This window comes from Delphinapterus leucas, chromosome 13, assembly GCF_059928025.1.
Source record: "Delphinapterus leucas isolate spDelLeu-1000000601 "Yukka" chromosome 13, BTC_Dleu_Yukka2, whole genome shotgun sequence".
Lineage (NCBI taxonomy): Eukaryota > Metazoa > Chordata > Mammalia > Artiodactyla > Monodontidae > Delphinapterus > Delphinapterus leucas.
This window is the reverse complement of record NC_143141.1, coordinates 39576288-39597785: the sequence shown is the minus strand read 5'-3', so window position 1 is coordinate 39597785 and position 21498 is coordinate 39576288. Positions and strand designations below refer to the sequence as shown.

Genomic DNA, 21498 nt, shown 5'->3' with positions numbered 1-21498 from the left:
GCCAGCCTCTTCCCACTGTAAAGTGCAAAGTTCCTGGACAATTTTCTGACAATTCAGAGAACGTGAGACTGAGAAAGGCCTTTCGAATTCTCCTACTCTGACAACAAATCTGTACAGAGGAGCGGTGAAGCCAGAAGGCTGAGGTGTGCCCCCAGTTTACCGCCTCCTGCGGGGAGGTCCCAGCCCGGCCCACAGCCTCCTGCCGCCAGCCTGCTCTGGGCTTAGAGCACGCAGGAGAGGTTCCATTGGAAGCTGAGGCTTCCCATCTCTGCTATCAGATAAATCTTGTCAAGAGGCTCAAGTGACCTACCAACAGAAGGAATGTACTATCAGGGTATCTCCAAGAGAGGCGAGAGGAAAAACCTTTCATCACACGTACCTCTGGACTGGTGCCCCCTTCTCTGCTCGTGGAGAAAAGCAGCCACTAGGCTGTGCACATCCGCACATCAACAAGCAAGATTCTAGAACATGTCTCTGTTACTTGTGTGCACAAGCTAATGACACCCACCAACCTACCAATCGGAGAGCTTCACCTTCAACCTGGAAAGACTGGCTGCGTTTTCAGCTCGCCTTGGTGGTGGGGCAAGGGAATCTCGGAAGTGCTGCAGGTTTGAGCTCAAGAAGAACAAAAGCAGAGGTCCTCTGTGCTTGGGGACCTCAGGCTCCTTACTGGGGTGGCTTCAGCGGCAGGCTTCCTGAGTCAGAGCAGGCAGTGCCAGCCTTTGATGCCACCCACTGTGAACAAGGCCAGACACTACCACTGCGGCGCCGCCCACTTGTAGGAGGTCCCGTGTGACCTGAAGCAGTGCGCACAACCACTGTCACCTGCAAATGTACCCACCAAAAAAACTTGCCTCTGGGTTTGCGTTCGACTCCAGCTCAATGTCAATGCTCTGTTAAAAAGATGTCCAGTTAAGAAGGCTGTAACCTAACATGAGGCACTGAACAACAGAAATGCGATGGAATGTTATAATGCTAAAAAACAGGGTCTCAGCCCAGGCAGACTAGATTTGAATCAATTCTCTGCTAATTATAAGTTGTCTGATTTTGGTCAAGGTGACCTCTAACTCCAGTTTTCACATCTGCAAAATGGAGCAAAAATTGTCCTCAGGGTTACTGCAAAAACGAAATGAGATTAAGCATTTCCATTTTCTAAACAGTCACTACTGATTATATAGAAAAGTTACTGATCCTGTGATCGGGTCCCCTTGCTTAACTCCTAAAAATTCAAATGCTTTATCCAGTGATTCTCTGGACTTTTCTAAGCAAATCCTGTCACCCACAAAAGATAGTCTGGTTTCCTTTCCAATATTTGTACCTTCTTATTCTTGCCTTACTACATTTTGCCAGGGTTTCCAGCATGATATGGAAAAACAGAACGTCTCTGTTTGTCTTGAACCTAACTTTGGTGGGACTTCTAATGATTCTCTGTTTTATATATAATGTTTCCAGATAACTGGAGTGATTATAAAGTTCCCAAAGTTTTGGACTTTCCTGATGGCACAGTGGTTAAGAATCCCCCTGCCAATGCAGGGGACACGGGTTCAAGCCCTGGTCCAGGAAGATCCCACATGCCGCGGAGCAACTAAGCCCGTGCACCACAACTACTAAGCCTGCGCTCTAGAGCCTGCGAGCCGCAACTACTGAACCCTCATGCCACAACTACTGAAGCCCATGCTCCTAGAGCCCATGCTCCGCAACAAGAGAAGCCACCGCAGTGAGAAGCACGCGCACTGCAACGAAGAGTATCCCCTGCTCACCACAACTAGAGAAAGCCCGCGTGCGGCAACAGAGACCCAAAGCAGCCAAAAATAAATAAATAAATTTATAAAGTTCCAAAAGTTTCCTTGGATTCTAGATTGCTAAGAGTTTTCACCAAAAGATGTTGGATGTAACCAGATGGTTTTTCTGTGTCTATTGAGATGACTACAGTCTCTCACCTTTGTTTCATTAATGCATGAATCAAACACTTAAACTTTGCGAATATAAACCATCTTTGCATGCCTGGGATACGATCTACTCTACTGGTCTTTCATTACATTTGTTTTATAAATATTTGATGTGATTTGGTAATATTTTACTTTAAAACTTTACGTCTAGATTCATAAGTGAGTTTGGCTCCTGTTTTTCCTCTACTTGAGCTCATCTTGCTAATTTTTGCAGCAGGGTTACGCTGGTCCTGTCAGCTGAGCTAGGCAGTGTTCTACCTTTTTCTATACTTTGGAACAATATCTATAACATGGGAGTTCTTTAAAAAAAAAAATTGAAGTACAGTTGATTTACAATATTGTGTTAGTTTCAGGTGTACAGCAAAGTGATTCAGACACATACATTTTTTCAGATTATTTTCCATTATAGGTTATTACAAGATATTAAATATGGTTCCTTGTGCTATACAGTACGTCCTTGCTGCTTATCTATTTTATGTATGGGAGTTACGTTTCTTAACCACCTAAATTTGGTCCCCCTTTTAAGGGGTATACCTTTGACTACATTTTCAAATTTTTCTCTGGTTATATTAAAACACATATTTTGAGTAATAAGCTTTGCATGGCCTGGTCCTAAAGGCAGTAATCTGAGACAAGAGTTTAATAAGGAAGCACAGGAGGCTGAGCAAAGAAAGGGAAAGGAGGTGGAAGCAAGAGTCAGAGGGCACTAACATGAAAGAGTGGGCCCCTCCAACCTTAATAAAATAGAGACACGACCAGCCTGATCAAGTCCACACTGGTAGGGAAAACACTGGGAGGCTGGCAACCAACCATTAATTTTCTTCTCCCTCTTGGGGATGGAGCAAATGGGACGGATGCCACCTCCAGAGAGGCAAGCAAACAAGTACAGCTGCTTGATCCTCTCTGTATCCCCAGGAGCACGCGAGCCGATGTGAACACGCAGCTTGTAGAGCCAAGCCTGATCCGAGCAGCCATTTCTGGGGAGTGACAGGCCTATGTGTTTTGAATAAGGCATAGAAAACAAAGTGAAGGAACTCTTTAAGGAGCTAATCTGCGCCATCCAGGAATCATACAGAAACGTTAAGCAAAAACAGCACTCCTCGGAGGGAACTGGGAAACCTCGACTCTAGGCCAGGCTAGGCCACATGTCTTGGGCCAGGTGTTAACCTCTGTGGGCCACAGTGTCCTCATGTGTAAAACAGGGAGTCGCCCTGGATGATCTCCAAGGTCTGTTTGAGTTCTAAAAGTTTTCTGTGTAATCGTTCTGGCTTCCTCCTCAGAACATTACAGAGGAGTCTAAGACTATTGCTTAGTTGATTCGAGAGCCACAGGATGTATGCCAACTATACCTCAATAAAAAATAAATAAAATAAGAAGTCATCACCACACAGGAAAAAAAGCTGCAGGATTCAGACTGACAAAAGTAGAATTCTGCCCCGTCTTGTAGATGCTGCGGAATTTTTTTTTTCTTGGCTGCACCCTGCGCCCTGTGCAGGATCTTAGTTCCCTGACCAGGGATTGAACCTGGGCCCCCTGCAGTGGCAGTGCAGAGTCCTAATCACTGGACTGCCAGGGAATTCCCGATGTTTTGAATTTTTAAAGACAGCTAGCTAGTAGTTATGACCCCAATTTGTATTATTTTTACTGCAATCTACCACCAAAATAGATTTCAGCCACTGATACAACCAAAGCAATATTCAATATTTTTCCTATTGCAGGGGCTTCCATTTTATTTTTTAAAAAAGCATGTATGCACATGTGCATTTATATATAAGTATACAGCATTCTCCTCAGCCTCGGGCTGGGAGATGAGACTGATCTCATGGAAGTCTGGGCATCTTCTGCCTCTCAGAAGACAGTAAACTGTTCTGGGCGTCAGGAGACTGCCGGCTCCAGTGGTTTGGTGCTGAGTTGTCGTTTCTAACTCTTCAGCAAAGCAAGCCTTTCCCCTCAGTAGCTGTTAGACTGGCAGGCCTATGGCTAATCCTTTTCCCTTTGGTAAACAGGAACTTGTCCCCCATTCTGTCAACAGGTTGCACTGGCTCACCTGTCCGCAGGGCCTACATTGGTTCCAGGTGTCCTCTTTCAAAGAGGCAAGCAGAGCAGGAAATCTTTTACGGCTCCAGCTAGCAGGCAGTGTGGGTCTAAGAGGCTGCTGGTGGGGGGAAAGGAGATGACTCTGTCCTAGACTCTAAGACATTATTCTGTCCAGGACCCGGAGAATAGATAAAGTGGGCATTCTTCTACAGTGAAAAACAACAACAAAACCAAAATTCCCACACATTAAAAAAAAAAAACACAAGTTTTGGGGCTTCCCTGGTGGCGCAGTGGTTAAGAATCCATCTGCCAATGCAGGGGACACGGGTTCGAGCCCTGGTCCGGGAAGATCCTACACGCCGTGGAGCAACTAAGCCTGCGCGCCACAACTACTGAAGCCTGCGTACTCTAGAGCCCATGCTCCGCAACAAGAGAAGCCAGCACGCTGCAACGAAGGTAGCCCCCGCTCGCCACAACTAGAGAAAGCCCGCACGCAGCAACGAAGACCCAACGCAGCCAAAAATAAAAATAAATAAATTTATAGGAAAAACAGTTTTATGTTTCTAAATTTTGAAATTAGGTGAAATTTTGACATGAAAGGAAAGGACTCTGATAAACCCACAGCTTAGCTTCACTGGCAGGGCTGTGATCAGGAAGCGGGTTTCAGGTAACCTTGAACATGTACTCTGCATGAATTAATAAAATGGAAATAGTAGTATATTACTATCCACAGCTTAAAAAGATGAGATGATACATGTGTAAGTGAAGAAAGACACAAGTTGGTGGACTACCAAAATGCCTTTGGGCTTCCTGAAATTGAGAGCATCTCAAAGCTTTTGTTTGAACCTTAGACATTTAATTGCTTTAATTTAGCCACTGTAGGTGTTACGTGTTGAATAAAAAGATCCTCCTCTTACTGTGCAATGTGAGCTTGATAATTACTGGCATTCAGAAGATAAAGCAGCTCCCACCCATCTTCTGAGAACTTCCATGCCACCCCATGCAGTGCTGGGTCTCAGCCAGCAGCATTAATGGGACGCCGCTCCCTGGTGTCATCCACAAAGCATAGCTGTCCTTCCCCCAAAACATTTTTGCTTTTCTTAACAAACCGCCATAGATTGGTTCCACTAGTCAAACTCTGTAGAGGTAATTTACATTTTCAACCTATTTTCTCTTTTACTTATTCTGTTCCTGCACCACTCTATCCCAATCCCTTAATTCCAAGGGTAAAGACAACAGAAACATTTTTTTTTTTTTTTTGCGGTACGCGGGCCTCTCACTGTTGTGGCCTCTCCTGTTACGGAGCACAGGCTCCGGATGCGCAGGCTCAGCGGCCATGGCTCACGGGCCCAGCTGCTCCGCGGCATGTGGGATCTTCCCGGACCGGGGCACGAACCCATGTCCCCTGCATCGGCAGGCGGACTCTCAACCACTGTGCCACCAGGGAAGCCCAACAGAAACATTTTCGATCAACTGATCTTCTAAAATGAGACTGGGGCTCTCAGGCAGGCACAAGAGAACCCCATAGTGCCACTGAAGAAGTCAGTTGAGGTTTTAAGCCAATGTACTAGTTGAAAAGTCCATTATTTAGGCGGCTCTTTGGCAATGATGAGAATCTGGTATATTTCATATGCGAAATCTATTGAAATTTATTGAATAAATATTTCCTTTTCTTAAAGTTCTCTGAAAGGCAGCAAGCAGATTTGGGGTTTGCATTCTAGGTGAACAGTGTATGGAACTGAGCACAAGTTGCTTCACCTCTCTGAGCCTTGGGGACTTTATCTGCAGAAATGGAAGTGTCAATAAGTACCTCATGGTCAGTTGTGAGGACCAAATACAGTAACGTACATGAAAGTGCAGGGCACAGTGCCAGGGACAGCTCCACGACACAGTGCCTTTCCTTCTCCTCCCCTTGGGCCAGCAAACAAACTCAAAGGAAATATTTCACCCTGGGAAGGTTTTGAGTCCAAAAGGATCAATGATCACAGCTAATTAATGGCAGAACCAAGTTTAGACTCCTGGCCTCCCCGCAACTTCCAAACTCTGCACAAACAGGAGTCATATGCCGCTTTACCTTTTAAAAACATCCCCTTTCTTAGAAAATCAGTAAACGAACCCCATTTATTACAAAACTGGTAGATTTGCCTTCAGTTTTAATGTGTGTTGGGGATGGATTAGGTGGAAAAAACTCTTCAAGAAAAGGAAAATTTTGTGGTATGCTGCAGTCTTCTGCTTCTATAAGTGAAAGCTTGATATTTACAGAATTCCACAAATTCATTTTTTTCTACTTAATCAAGAATGAAAATAACCACGACTTGCAAAGACTCAAAAGCTCACCTAGGACAAGACAAACTGCTGCTTCATACTTTGGTTTCAACCACATGTTCTAGCCACGCTTTAGAAAATACCTGAAGTGGACGGGAGGGGTTGGAGATGTCATTAGGAGCAACTGCTCTGAATAACCAGAAAGTAATCAAATGCAGCTTGTGAGGAACAGGATATCAAGGGTTCAAGCATAGGGCAGGAGGAAGAACCACGTTTTCCAGTCTGGGCAAAAACATGGCTAAAATCTGACAATGCTGTAAAAGACATTTTTCCTACGTGAAGGAGGACTGCCTCCCTAAACAATTAAAGGAGGATGAAACACCACAACGTAAACAAAAAAAGAAAAAAAAAAGAAAGGCTGGTTAACATCTTTATTGGAGTATAATTGCTTTACAATGGTGTGTTAGTTTCTGCTTTATAACAAAGTGAATCAGCTATATGAATACATATATCCCAACCAGCCTTTCTTAACTGGGTTCTAGGAGAGAATTCCGACCCACACAAAATGCTATGAATGACTTCTCGATTCTGCAAATGACGGTACACAGTTAGTGCTATTCTAGGTGCACGAGAGAGAAGTTAACTCGTTACATAGGATGGATGCTGTAAAGTGTGAGGGGTTCATTAGGAATCCCTATTGAGAAGTGCTGCCCAAATCCAGAAGCAATACTGAGGTGGGAGAATAAACCTTGGAGGTGGGAAAATAAATCAAAACCTTATAGGGACTTCCCTAGTGGTCCAGTGGCTAAGACTCTGCACTCCCAATGCAGGGGGCCCGGGTTCGATCCCTGGTCAGGGAACCAGATCCCACATGTCGCAACTGAGAGTTCGCATGCCACAACTAAAGATCCCACATGCCGCAACTAAAGATCCCACACGCCGCAACTAAAAGATCCTGCGTGCCGCAACTAAGACCCGGCAGAGCCAAATAAATAAAAAAGAAAAAAAGAAAAAAAACCTCATGTAGGGCCGGCCTTCCTATTGCTACTCTGGGGACTTCTAGGCTATAACACACACTCAGGCTTCAAGTCTGTCACATGAATGGGCCACACGGGGCACTGGTTACATATTTATCCTCTTATCTCTTCTCCCCCTTCCAACTTGGGTCCAGGAGAACCTAAAACATAACTCTTGCATAAGACTGACATATAAAAAATAGAGCAGCTGAAATACCATAAATATAATTATTCCACAAATGTAGAGCAAAACGGCAGTGGTGAACGGGATGAGCGAGGAGATGGTGTTCGTTGCTCCTCCACTATGAACTGGCTGTGTCATCTTAGGCAAGTTGCCCATCTGACTTCACGACTTGTGTCTATAAAATGAGGCAAATCCTACTTTGTTTGCCAGAAGGAAGGAGGCTGGCTCAGCTGATATGAAAAAATCCCTTCCAATTCCAAGACCTAGAATTCTGAGGAGTTGGCACGTCTACAGGTATTCTCACCTCCTTGCAAGCCAAACATTTCCAGCTAACTCTTCTGTCAGGTCTCCTACCTTTAATGTGCCATTATTTCCACAGTGGACACACTGCTTCCTAACACAAGGCAGAAAAAAACAGCCGGAAGAAGAGCACCGAGCCACACAACTCAACCTCTGTTGAGTCTCTTCAATCTCTTTAAACCCCCAGATGCGGGAAATCAGGATTGCTGGATTCTTCCTCCTCCCTTGACCACCCCCCTCCCCGCCTTTTTGAGCGAACGCCCTCTTATTTTTTTCTTTCTTAAAAAAAAAAAAATCAATACGTGTATATCATTTAATATCTCAAGTAGTGATCTCGCCCCTCCCCATCTCAGCTTCTCACTCCCCAGAGAAATAAACCTTCAATTCTTGTGGCTCTTTCTCCTTGTATTTCTCTCTCCATCTTTTTAACAGCATCTTGTTAATGCTACTCTTTCCTGATTTGCAGCTTTGGATATTATTTAAGGCCTTCTTATTATGGAAGATGAAGACTTAGCTATTTTCTACACCCCAAGTATCTTTCTATAAAGCAAATATTTCCCTAATCCCCCAGCTTTAGAGACAGAATCCAGCCACTCAGCACAATGACAGCTGAAGCACCGACAGCACTTGACCACAGATTCTCGACGAGCCTGCTCTGGAAGTACGTGTACCCTGCAGCTGCATTCTCCCAAGATCGTATTAAAATTCTCCTTGTCTAGCTACGAAGATGCTAATAACATTTGTAAATGATTTTAGAGCTCTGCAGCAGTAAATAAAGCACCAGGTTTCAATGGATCCAATCCTACAAGATAGGAACTTGGAAAATTGTTCATTAAATGACTATAAAACCCAGAGCCTCTCTAGCTCTATATAGTCCCTTTACTCACTGCCTCCCCATCCCCAATGACCCCCCTTCCTTGTGGGCCCCAAACCCTCTGGGCCCAGAGTCTTCAACTGTAGGGCTCCAGGAGAACGTCAGTCTTAGGCTGGGGAGCAAAGCAGCTCGGCCTCTCCGCGGAGCTACACTGTCCATCTCTCAAGGGCACGTGGGCCTCCTCCACAAGACACGCCAGAGCACGTGTCTCCCCCACAAGACAAAAGCACAACAGAGGGATAAGACTCTCGAGGGTCCTTCCATTCTGTCCCTCTCAAGGCTCTCCGGCTCCAGGGAGAGAAATGAAAAGCTGTCTGCCAGAGGCACGGATGAGAGCGGGCTGACTCTCACCAGGGCCCCCAAATGCCCGCCACAGAACACTAGCCTTTGTTGTCATTGCTTTATACCCTCTCCATTACTCATCTTACAAATTTGTACCAAATGGCTCAGGCACTGGAATTCCCTCCCACATCCATGTTTAATGCCGGGCACACCCTGGCCACCTAGGGATTTGCGTGCACCTGGATGGATCACGGTATCTGAGGTCTCCCAGAGAGCAGAGGAGACGGTGCGGGGTGGAAGGCAACAAGGAACATGAACAGCCAAAGGCTTAGAGTGGGTGATGATGCTTGGAGCTCGTCTCCTAGTTGTAGATGCGTCGGAAAACACAGCAAGAAAAATATGACATGAAGCTACTGAGAATCCCTCAAACTCACCCACCTTTAGATGGTCCGCCAGGATAGCAATAAAGCCAATGAGTAAAATATGAAACCCTATGATTGTTACATACTATATTGGGGTTCAGAGCACCCATTTATTGAGCACCTATACAGCAAAGCTTTATAAGGTTGTAGAGACTATAATGAGGACTGCTTCTAATTAGATGAAGAGTCATTCATTCAGCAGATAAAATACGAAAATCAAAAAAAGCGGCAGGCTTTCAAGTAGCAAGAGAGAAATAAACAAGAGTACTATGGGATTTGAAAGAAGAGAGAACAATCATAATTGGTTCAGGGAGAAATACTAAGACACATAGATGGATAACTAGCCCAAGGCTCAGAAAATCAGAGCAGTGGCTAATCTGGAGTCTCTGGTGGCGGCTCCATCAGGAAAGATGTGGACACACACCAGGATGGTGGCAGGAGAGGCGTGGGATGACTGCAGAGGCAATGTGTTGGCGACTGGCAAGACGCATGGGCAGAGTATGTGTGTATGTGTCTGCACACGCGTGCACACATGCTAAGCTGGATGCTAATTACCATCCTGAGAAGTCAGGGGGACAGGCTGGTTTAGGCGCCGAGAGTCAGGAAAGTATGAGACAGCCCATGCTTGGTGAGCACCCAAGCCCAACAACTTCTCCATGGTGGATATGGGGGTGCCCCTTCCTCCACTTCATCCCCCAACGTGGAACGTGCATCCATATGTTGTCCAGTGTCCTATTTTCCTCCCGGTCCCAAGGAATCCCCTGAAACAGAGGGAAACCCCTGGTTCCAGCAGCAGAAACAAAAGACCTCCACCTGGTTCCTCAAGTTATGCCTCTAAAGGTTTTCTCCCACATACACTGTTCTCTTAGAAAATTCTCATTCTGGCTCGTCAAAAGTTGTAAGAGGGTCTATCACCATTTATACTCTTTCTATAATAAATGAGTTCCAAGTTCTAAACATCTGTCTTACCAATATAAGTTTTAGAACGCAACAAACCTTGGGAAGCTATAGGCTACACAGGAGTTAACGCAGCTGCTCTCTTCCATGGCTGCAGCTTTCAGAAATCTCCCTGATTTCTTAGGACAAAACGTCTCACGACAGGGAGCTCGTGAACAAACAGGAAACCTGGCGCATTAGCCCCTGACGACACTCCCATCCTTACATGGGATGTTGCTAATAGTCAATGGCTTAATGACTGGGCTTGTCTTGGGGAAGGGAGGTAGTATTATTAATAGGCTTCTGTTTGTAAACAAGTGGAATGAAGGCAAGGATCATATACATCAGGGCCCACAGGGAATGCAATTAAGTCGCAATCCTCCTGCAGCGAGTTTCCGAGTGTCTGGAAGCAGCGGAGCTGTTTCTATACTTCCTTCCAGGCATTCGGCCTTACCCTAGAGCAGCACATTGATTCCCTGTGGATTAAAGGACAAAACCAGGAGGGATGCTGGCTTCCATCATCAGCCTGTTCCCTCTTGCCCTCTCTTGCTTCCATAAATCACTTCTGGCAGGTAGCTGGGAAGCAGCTGCGAATGACAGTTTTGCTCTGGAGCACAGGAAGCCACCTTTTAACCCGCCTGCTGTTGTTTGTCTCTCAAAACGTGACAAAGGAACAGATGTAAGCAACATGCCAACTGTCGAGAGGATCTGCTTGGAGCGCTATAGGAAGCCTGCTCAGAGCCACATTACACCAGCCGCTGTGCGGAGGCACAACTGAGTTCATTTCCTGACATATCCCCCCCCACACCGTTGCCCCCATCCCAAGCACTCTCATGTCAGGTCAGGGTCTGCAATGCTCAGGCAACTCAGTACATGCAGCCCTGCTGCCACCTTCGCTCCCCGCCTCGAAGCCCGTTCCCAAACCCTGTTCCAATGCCACCGAGGTCTGGTCCAGCCTCAGCTCCCAGGGGTCTTCTCTGACCCCCACAACCCTCCTTGTAAAGGACCTTGGGCCAGAGCACTTTACAGTCTGTGCTGGCTTCTAAGCTTCTCACAGGCCCATCTCATTGCTGTCCAGACCACCCAGTTACCTCCATGAGGGCTTGAGCTGGGTTCACACACCTCTGTCTTCCCAAAGTAGTGTTTTTCAAATTACTAGTTGTAGGATGAATGGGTCGGGAATCAAGTTTAAAGGGTTGCAACTAACATTTAAAATATTAAATAAAAACACAGCTTATAAAAGATACTCTTGGGACAACTGAGGAATTATCAGGGAACTATTAGATGATATTATGAAATTCCTATTAATTTTCTTAGGTCCAGTAATGGTGTTATATAGGAGAGCGCCTTATTTTTACACAGTGCATGCTCAGGTATTTAGAGGCGACTTACTTTCTATTGGATCAGCAGAAAAATTATGTGTGTGCGCGCGTGTAAGTTCACACACATGCACAGATAAAGCAAATGGGGCAAAATGTTACAACTGTTGACTCTAGGTGTAGAGTTTACAGGTGTTCACTGTACTATTCTTTAAATTTTCCTGTATGCTTGAAAAGTTTCATAATAAAAAGCAGAAGAAAATAAAAAGAGAAAAAAGTCACAACGCAGGGCATGAAATATGATCTGGTTTCGGATGTCTATGGATGTGTGTCCTAGGTTACAATTTAAATGTATTTCTTCCTGTGGGTCAAGGCTGAGACTTTGAAATGCTGCCCTACAGCTCCTGATGGCACCAAGCACACAGCAGGTGCACACTGAACTGTTTGTTTAATTAACTTCTAAAAGCACAGAATTTTAGTGAAGGGGCAAGCTGAGAAATCATTTTGTCTCCAGTTACATCCCATTAACTCAAGCTGTGTCAAAATATCCAAGCCATTTCCTGCCTTAGCACACTTGGCTCTAACCTCAACTCCGCCTTCAGGACTCTTATCAGATGTTTAATTACTCATCAGGAAGGCTACTCCCCTGCCCCGCACCCACCGCGCAAGGGAGGTTGGGGGAGCTGGTTGTTAATGCAAAACTCTGAGAGTAGGGTGACCAGTTGTCCCAGTTTGCCTGGGACTGAAGTATGTATTTTGCTGGACTAGGGACTTCCAGAGCTAAAACTAGGACAGTCCCAGGCAAACCAGGATGGCTAGTCACCTTAAGTGTGAAGGAAGACTGGGAGAGCGCCCTGGACAGCTCTAGGAGAGCTGATACTATGTGCCTTGTAGCATCACGGCAACATGAGGGACCAGGGAAAACCCAGGGCAGCAAAAGTATGACAAGGCAGAGATCTCCCTGACAGCATCCCAACAGCAACAGCAAATACCAAATTGCCAAGTGTCTCTCATGCCCCTAAACAGAACCTCTCTCTGATTATTCACCAACTCCTCCGGAAAGCAAAGAACAGTGGGAACTTACTGTAAAAACGTCATCATCGCCAAGCTCAGCCTCATTATGGATGGTGGAAGATGATGTTGTTGAGCCTAAAAAGACACAAAAGTCACAAAAAGGTGTTTCTAAAGAGGATAAGTCAAAGCCAATCATTTAGAAAAGGATATTTAAATAAACCACATCCTATTCCTTTCACATGTGAATCACCAGCAGAAATATGTTGCCTGGGAATTAAATGCTTTAAATTTACCCATCTTAATGGACTTTAGCCAGCATGTTCCCTAAATGAACTTTGCCTACTGTTGTTCCCAAATCAATCCCTCGAACTCCCTCACTGGCCACTGGAGACCAAGTACACAGAGAGGCACCACAGAGGCCATGCATCATGACCGGCCTCCACCAGTGACCCCCCCATGCTCCCACTGTGTAGTGGGAAAAGCAATGGATGGAGAACTCCAGGTTGGACAGGCCACAATCTCACTGCATAACTGGACTTAGAGGTCAGGGCTGTTCATTTACTCACGAGGGGATTTGACTGAAGAGCTAGTATGATTGCTTCCTGTGCTGAAATTCAGACACTGTACTCTAAACCCCAGATTGTGGGAGCCACCTTCTAAGCTGATACCTGGGCAAAGAGGTTTTCTCTTGCAATACTAGGGTATCGATGAGTTTTCTTCGTTTTTGCAGGCCAACATTTAGGTTCATTTAGGCTCATGTCAGAAAACCCAGTTTATTCCATCAGGGAAAAAAATGGTCATTTAGGGTTCAACTAGTTTATCTGTTCAACGCTTTCTTCATTCTGGTAGGCAAATCACTCTAACTTCCCCTTTTCTTTCCTAATACCACTCCGTAATGTGTGGATCAAATCAACTGACACTGTTAATGGCCAAAAGGAAAGACATACTTAAATTTGCATAAGTAGGGCTTCCCTGGTGGCGCAGTGGTTGAGAGTCCGCCTGCCGATGCAGGGGACACGGGTTCGTGCCCCGGTTCGGGAAGATCCCACATGCCGCGGAGCGGCTGGGCCCGTGAGCCATGGCCGCTGAGCCTGCGCTCCGCAACGGGAGAGGCCACAGCAGTGAGAGGCCCGTGTACCGCAAAAAAAAAATTTGCACAAGTGATAGATCCACCAAAAGGGAAATTTAGTCTCTATCTTCTTCTCCTTTTCTTCGTTAGGTCTTACAAAATGTACATTTGGAAAATATTTTGCTATTACATGAAACTGAAATCAAAAGACTTGCTCAGAAAGGAATGAGAAACATTTACATTTCCAATGAGGGATCACAGGAGGAAAAACAAGTCCCACAATACCCTGTGTGCAATTCCTATTGATCTCTGAGGATTTTTCTCTACTATTTGAATTACTCTAGTCAATCAACGTTTAAGGCAAGTTCGATAGAACAGAGTTAGGTAGAGTGTATACAGAGAAAAAAATTACAAAAGAATCAAATTTTGTGTGTAGCTTCAGTGACTAAGTACATGAACATACTGCTTCTACCAATGATACAGGATACTTTCTCTTCTAAACATTTAAAAGCTATGTTTAATAACAAGATTTTAAACATTTGCCACTTGTGTCAGATCTATGATGAGAAAAAAATTACAAAAGAATCAAATTTTGTGTGTAGCTTCAGTGACTAAGTACATGAACATACTGCTTCTACCAATGATACAGGATACTTTCTCTTCTAAACATTTAAAAGCTATGTTTAATAACAAGATTTTAAACATTTGCCACTTGTGTCAGATCTATGATGAGAAAAAAATTACAAAAGAATCAAATTTTGTGTGTAGCTTCAGTGACTAAGTACATGAACATACTGCTTCTACCAATGATACAGGATACTTTCTCTTCTAAACATTTAAAAGCTATGTTTAATAACAAGATTTTAAACATTTGCCACTTGTGTCAGATCTATGATGTGAACACTGGCTGTTACTCATTTTGGCCACCCTGGGACTGCAGTTCCCTGATTCGTGTTCCAGCCAGAATTGTCTCCCTGCTGATGTTAAGAGATTTTTCTTTTGAGATTTGCTTTTCTCTCTTCCCCCAAATCCGCAATGAAGAAAATAACTTCAGAACATATTTTTTCATATACAAATAAAACATATATTCTTTTGTGATTAATCTCCCCAAATTCTGAATCTGGCTTTTTAATATGTGCCTTGTCTTAATATTCCTTTGTGCCTTGCCTTAATATTCCTTTGTTCACAGGGTCCTGGCTATGGAACCTTGAACCCTTTGATTTGACAACTGAACGTGTCGAAGTGGAGAATTTGTGTGTTTGGACTCTGTGGATTCTAGAAAAGCCCACGAGAACTCACTGCCCAAGAGCCTTCCAGGCCACGATTAAATGCAACACAGTGTTTACCAGCTGCTCACCCATGGACTAAGGAGTCACAGATCCCTCTGCCTTTTCAGTAGCAGACGTACCCCCTGGGCTCTCCTTACACAACAGTGGGAAGGCATGGAGATTTCTGGGCCCATTAGAATCTATTCTCCACCTCTGGACCAAATCTGACCAAAGCTGTTTCTCAATAGTCAGGGAAAGGTAAAACACATCAAAAAGTCATTCACATGGAAGTCTAGAACTTGTCTTTTCAGAGCAGAGTCTAAAAACCAATTGGAATCACTCGTTACTCTGAAACCCATCTCCTTTTCCCCTGCACTGTCACTTAAAGTTTTTTTCTCCTTGGATGTTCCTAAAGTTTTGGCCTCTACTGACCTGGCCCCCAACCTTCCTGCAAATAATCCACAAATATATGATGGCAGACAATTCAGATTAAAAAGAACCTGGAAACCTCCCATAGTCCCACTGAGAATGCAGTAATAAATTCAATACCTTCTATAAGGTCTTCGATTGCTTTCCTCACTCCCCTGTCAAAGGCTCGAGCATCAGCAGGGCTTTGGAAAGTAAGTCCAAACTTCCTATTGTCGACCTTCCAGTGATGAAAGGTTGGGTTGGCTTTCGTGTAGACCAAGTCCTTTCTCACATAGCATTCCAATACCACCTGAAGGATTGAAACACACAGGCGGGTTACTTGTTAAATCGTCATGAATTTGTCTGGTTACAAAAATCTAACTAGGAACCATCGTCCTTGTTGGCAACTAATGAAAACCCTCCCCTCTGCCTTCACGTATCTTTGAAGGCTTCTTGGAGGAAGGCTTTGTCTGCCTCTGTTGACCATGCACTCCTTGCTACCCCGTATCCTTGGTGGTCCTCCCTTGGTGGATCTCAATCTTCCTTCTCCTGTCCTAATGCGTGTCTCTCAGTGACCTCAAATTCAACAAGCTGAGAAAATAACTAACTTGCTCTGAAAATTCTGCCCCTAGTAACTTCCCCTTATCTAGCAATGCCAACCCCTCTCTTTTCATTCTCTCTGGCTCAAATTTCTGTGGTTTTCTTTTGCCTCTTCGGTTTCTCTATCCCCCGTATTATTATTCACCAAGTCCATTTCATTTTTCCTTCCACATCTTTTGTATCAACCCTGTTTCAATTGCTACTACCGTGATCTAGGTCTCTACTAACGTTTTATCTGGATTATTAGAACAATCTCCAAATTTCTAGCAATCTCGTCTCAGAACGGCCTTTTTACTAAGCTATGACTATGAGCAGATTCTCTTAGACCTTTGACCTTTTTATCTCTAAAGCGGAAGCAACACCAACGTTATCAAAGAACGTACACATGAACATGCTTTGAAAACACCAAACAGTAAGAAACCTAACAGGGTCACACACGCTTCCCAGTATATCGCATTATGTTTTACTCTTTTATTTACTTCCGTTTTTGTCACCTTCACAATTTAGTACTTGGTTTCATATTATTCTCTACCAGTTTCGTATGCATTAGTTTTGTTCCCCTAACTAGACTGTAAAAGATCAAGATGTTTTATAAAATAACTCCCTCTGTGTGTAGAGTGCTATTGCGGGTAGAGATACCAGAGTTTAAGACTATAGAATAAAAGAGGCATTGTAATCACGTGAATGTAAACTCCAGTCTTTATTCATAGAAAGCTCCAAAATATTGACAGTATTTATTTCTATGGTTCCATTATATATACATCAAAATGATTTTGCTAAGTTCTATTAGCTTTGACCTTGTTCTGGCAAAGTTCTACATTTAACAAAATGAGATCTTATTAATTTTTAACTAAGTGAAAGAATAAAGGCCTGCCTAAATTAATAAAAATTCCAATTAGAGAGAATATCTTTAAATGAGTACAACTTTCAAGAATACATCTAGGCAAACAGAAATTAAACATTGCCTAATAAATGTTCCCTAACTTAATAGATGAGAATAATAGTCAAATTGGCATATCAAATAGCAGTCCCAAGCAGTTAACTTTATTCCATTGTATTGAATGCAGACAACAGTCCCCTCGCACAGTTCTATTTATGATTAAATTGCTTACTATGGCCATTTTCCCCTAAGAATAGCACAATGATTAAATGTCAGCCCAGCCCCATTCCAAATTGGGGATATCCAAATAACCAAGGCTTTAACTAACAAATGTTATCTATTTTAGAATTTAATAGTCTCAATGCAAAGTCTCAAAATAAACTTTTTTGTAAAAACAAAGACTTCTGGTTTTTTTCCCTATTTTTTGGGTGAAAAAAATTAGTCTTTGGTTGACATTTTCTGTGTTGAAGATTATTCCAAAGGTACATCTTCCTAGAGAAGTGCAATAAGTTCTTAGAAAAGTAAAGTTCAGCCACCTAAATTATGTGAGGGGGAGGAGGCCAGATACCATTTCTTTGTTCTCTTAAACAAAATTACATCATTACCTATCTAAGTTTAATGACAAAAACGAAAACGTTCAAATGCTTTCATCTTCCTAACAGGTATAACCCCTCTAGTGAAGTTTTGGCATAATAGGTATCAATCTTCTAAAGTGAAGTTTAGGCATTGACTTAAAAGTTGAGAAAGGCTTTTAAAAATAGCTTTTTAAATCAGATGCGTGGGGAGAAAAAAAGTGATTATATATTCTTGTTGGAGGTTTCAAAAAAATCGATACAAGAAATCCATATTGTAGAAGATTTAAGTAATTTAGGTGAGTCCACGAAGGTTCCATTCTTGCCCATCTCACCGTCCCTACCCTCAACGCCTCTCCCTTCTCCAGAACTGCCCACTGTCGGTATGGTAGACACAACTCCAGTTCCCTTCCTGCAGCCTCTTTACATACGCATGTAAGTTTGTGTGTGTGAGTCTGTTTAAATGTAGCCAAGCCTATAAATTGGTCTTTAACTTGCCTTTTTCCCAAAAACGTGTCTTGGAGATACAGGAAGGTAAAAAGGATTCTGTTTAGTGGCTGCATAAATAATATTCCTCAGTACGGATATATTAAAATTATTCAGCCATTCTCCACACTAATGGGCATTTAAGTCATTTCTAATTGGTTGCTTTTACACTGTCTAATGCTGGAATGAACATCCTTGAACATGTTCTCAAAGTTTGGTCTCTTGGGAGCCTTCCCTCTGCACCCCCAGGTCCTTTCACGGGGTCTGGGATGGCAAAACTATTTTCATATATTAAGATACTTTGGCTTTTTCATTGTGTTGCCAGTTCTGCTAATGGTGCAAAAGGAACGGTGGGTAAAACTGCTGTGCTGAGGCATGAATCAAGGCCAGGCAGTGGCACCAAACAGTACCAAAGTCACCGGATTCACCACTGTCACATGGTCAAAGTAAAAAAGGCCAGTCTTACGTAGGATAGTACTTGATGAAGCAGTTAAAAATTATTACATCTTGACCTGTGAATACACATCTTTCATCTCGTGTGATGAAATGGGAAGTACACATAATTGGATTCTCATATCTGCTTCTGCATTTGATCTGCTGTAATACGTTGCTTTGGCTGAAGTATGGGAAGAAACTCTGGCTTTGCACAAATGTGTAATTAGAAAAGGGAAGAGTATCTCTCATAGCCTTCTTACTTCTACTGCATGGGGAAGAATGACGATTGTCTCCAGGAAAAACGTGTGTAATTGCTGCAGTTGTGAGTTGAACTAACTACTTTCCTCATGGATCACCAGGTTTACTTGAAAGAACAGCCTACAGGTGAACTACGGTTATTCAGACTTGGGTACTTGGCAGACATTTTCTTGAAGAGGAACACAGCGAGCCTGTCACCTCTAGGAAAACGAGGAGGTATTTGTTGCCAATAATGAAATTTCAACTTTCAAGTTAAAATTAGAATTTTGGACAGCTTCCCAATACTTAAGACTTTTCTAATGAGATCAGTGGTGATATTAAGAAATGTGATTTTTGATATTGTAGAATTAAATGTATCAACATTTGGAAGATCTGTTTAAGTCAGTAAACCATTATTTTCCAAATGACCAATGCATGACGTTATAAAATCAGGAATGAGTAAAAGATCCATGCAAAGGGAAAGATAAACCAGTGGATTTTAATGTAATAGAGTATAAAAAGGTCATTGATATGGTTTCAGAGTCCACATTTAAGAAACTACTACAAGCCGAGTTTTGGTGGAGCATCAAAGAAGTATATCTACGATGGTCTGAAAAGGCTATTAAAATATTTCTCTGTTTTCCAACTACATATCTGTGTGAGGCTGGATTTTCTTCATGTACTTCAACCAAAACATACGGCCACAGATTGAAAGCAAGAGTAGACATTAGAATCCAGCTATTTTCTATTAAGTCAGATAATAAAGAGATCTGCAAAAATGCAAAGCAATGCTATTCTTCTAATTATTTTTTTTCTGGAAAATAGTTATATAGTTATTTGCCTATTCTTGCCTGTAAAGAATGTCATTTATGCTAACACTACTGTTTAATTAAGATTTTTTAACAATTTCAGTTTTAATTTCTAGTATGGTAAATATTAGTAGCTATAAGCTACAAGATAAAAGCGTTTTGGGGTCCTCAATACATTTTTAGAGGGTAAAGGGATTCTGAGACCAAAACTCTCCGATAACTGTAGCTATCCATAAAGCTCTGCAGTCTATTTCCATAGGATAGGGTTTAGATGTGGAACTGCCAAGTAAAAAGGAATACACATTTTAAATTCATATCCTGCCAAATTGCCTTTCAAAGAGCTTTGCCGGCTGTAACTCCCACCAAATGTGTGTGGGAGCGCTCACAGACCTGCACTGGAATGCAACCTTTTAGATTTTGTGATTCACCTTCATAAGGTAGTTTCTCACAGGATTCATTTCAGAAGTAAAATCCTCTAATCCATCTAAAATAAGATTCAACTCAGAAATTTTTAGTTTACATATAATTTCTCAGGAAAACTTGATTGTCTCCGACTCACAAAAAATTATCCAAATAACGACTTTGTGAATGGATATTTGGAACACAGGCTTTTCCCGTAAAAACAATGGAAGTTAAGTTCACAGGCGTCAACACAGAAGTCAAGTAACAACAACAAAAACCAATGTGCTGAATTCTAGAACTGCACTACATTGGAAAAACTATTGACAACAGTTTCTATCAGAAAAGGCTGTTGTCCCGGTTGGAATACTGGGAACTCTGATACCATCCGTTCTCTGTATTCCCAAAATGATCTCCACCCTCTCCTCACCATTTCACCACTGAGGGGGAGGGGTGTCCTTCAACAACCCCACCCCATTTGCACAGCTTCCAGGAGGATTCATACCCTCCAGTGGGCAGAAATGCTGCATTACGTAAGCTTGAAGGCCAAAGGAGGAGTCACCATATTGCCATAAGTGTGTGGGGGGTTGTGTGTTAGGAGTCCAGGATTTACCAGAGTGTGAAACAGGCACAGTGAGGGATGGAAAGATGCAGAAGCACATCTGGGTGTATGGGTGTGTGATTTAACTACTAGTGGATACAATACATAAAAGTCCAGAAGTGTAGAGTCACAGAATGTAAGGGGGACAAGAAAAGGGAGAGGGTGATGGAGAAACATGACAGGGGAGGGGATGAGGCACACGATCCTTGTGCAATAGCAACACACAACAGAAGCTGGTCCACAGCCAGGACTGTCCTATTCCCATGCAGAGCTGGTATGAAGGGGCCAGGTTTTGGCTTCACAATGGAATGGTTCCCAGTGCTGGCTCTGCTAATGACTATGTGCCCCAGACTGAGGAAGTGGATCACTTCTTGGAGAATTGAGGTTCCCCATTACAAAGTGTAGATAATATCAATAGTATCCTCCTCCTTCAGACTGTTGCAGGAATTTAACTGAGGTTATTTACATAAAGGGCCTCAAACAAAATTGTAGAAGCTCACAATTACTATGGTCAAGTCGGTGGTACGATACAAGTTTACAAATGCATCTATAAAATGAAAGGGCTGAATTAGACAATCTAAAGGCTATTTCAGGTTGACATATTCTATGACAAACCACAGAAATACCAGGAAAAAATAGACCTAAAAAGATGTAACCAGGTACAATAATTTGCTAACACAAAAGTAGTAACAATAAAAATAAAAAGGGAAAAAGTGAAAAAAAATTTTCTAGCTAAATTTTTGTAGGAAAAGAACCCCAACTAAAAGAAAAAAGGCAAGCAATGGATTATAAAATTATCTGCAAATATGTAGATGAAGATGAGTATCTTTATTATACTCAGAGGGCATACGTATCAAGGAGAAAAATCAGGCCCCAAAAGGTAAATACACAAAGGACACTGACAGATAATTCACAGTTAAGACTGTTTAACAAACAGAAAAACATTTGATCTCATTATTAATCAAGATACCACTGTTACCCTAATCAAATTGGTAAAGATTTAAAACATGTGACCCTCAGCGTGTTAAAGAAAATTCTCACATATGCTGGTAGCAGCTCTTTGTACAAGTATCGAAAGTCATAAAAATTTGACCCCTCAGATTATTCCAAGTAAATAGTAAGTGTGGAAAATGCAG

At 42.8% G+C, this 21498-nt stretch overlaps 1 protein-coding gene and 1 non-coding gene across 3 annotated transcripts in view; both read right to left on the bottom strand.

Annotated features, from left to right (window-relative positions):
- SPRED2 (sprouty related EVH1 domain containing 2) overlaps nucleotides 1-21498 on the bottom strand; it is a 121483-nt gene that overhangs the window by 10350 nt on the left and 89635 nt on the right. For both annotated transcript variants that reach the window (XM_089923089.1, XM_022597201.3), the window contains 2 exons: nucleotides 15485-15653; nucleotides 12669-12733 (listed from right to left, as the gene is read on the bottom strand). In XM_089923089.1, the coding sequence (XP_089779215.1) occupies nucleotides 12669-12733; nucleotides 15485-15653 (234 nt within the window). The remainder of the gene's footprint in view (nucleotides 1-12668; nucleotides 12734-15484; nucleotides 15654-21498) is intronic.
- Nucleotides 3453-3525, bottom strand: TRNAG-GCC (transfer RNA glycine (anticodon GCC)). Its single transcript has one exon. It is a non-coding gene; the product is annotated as a tRNA-Gly (tRNA).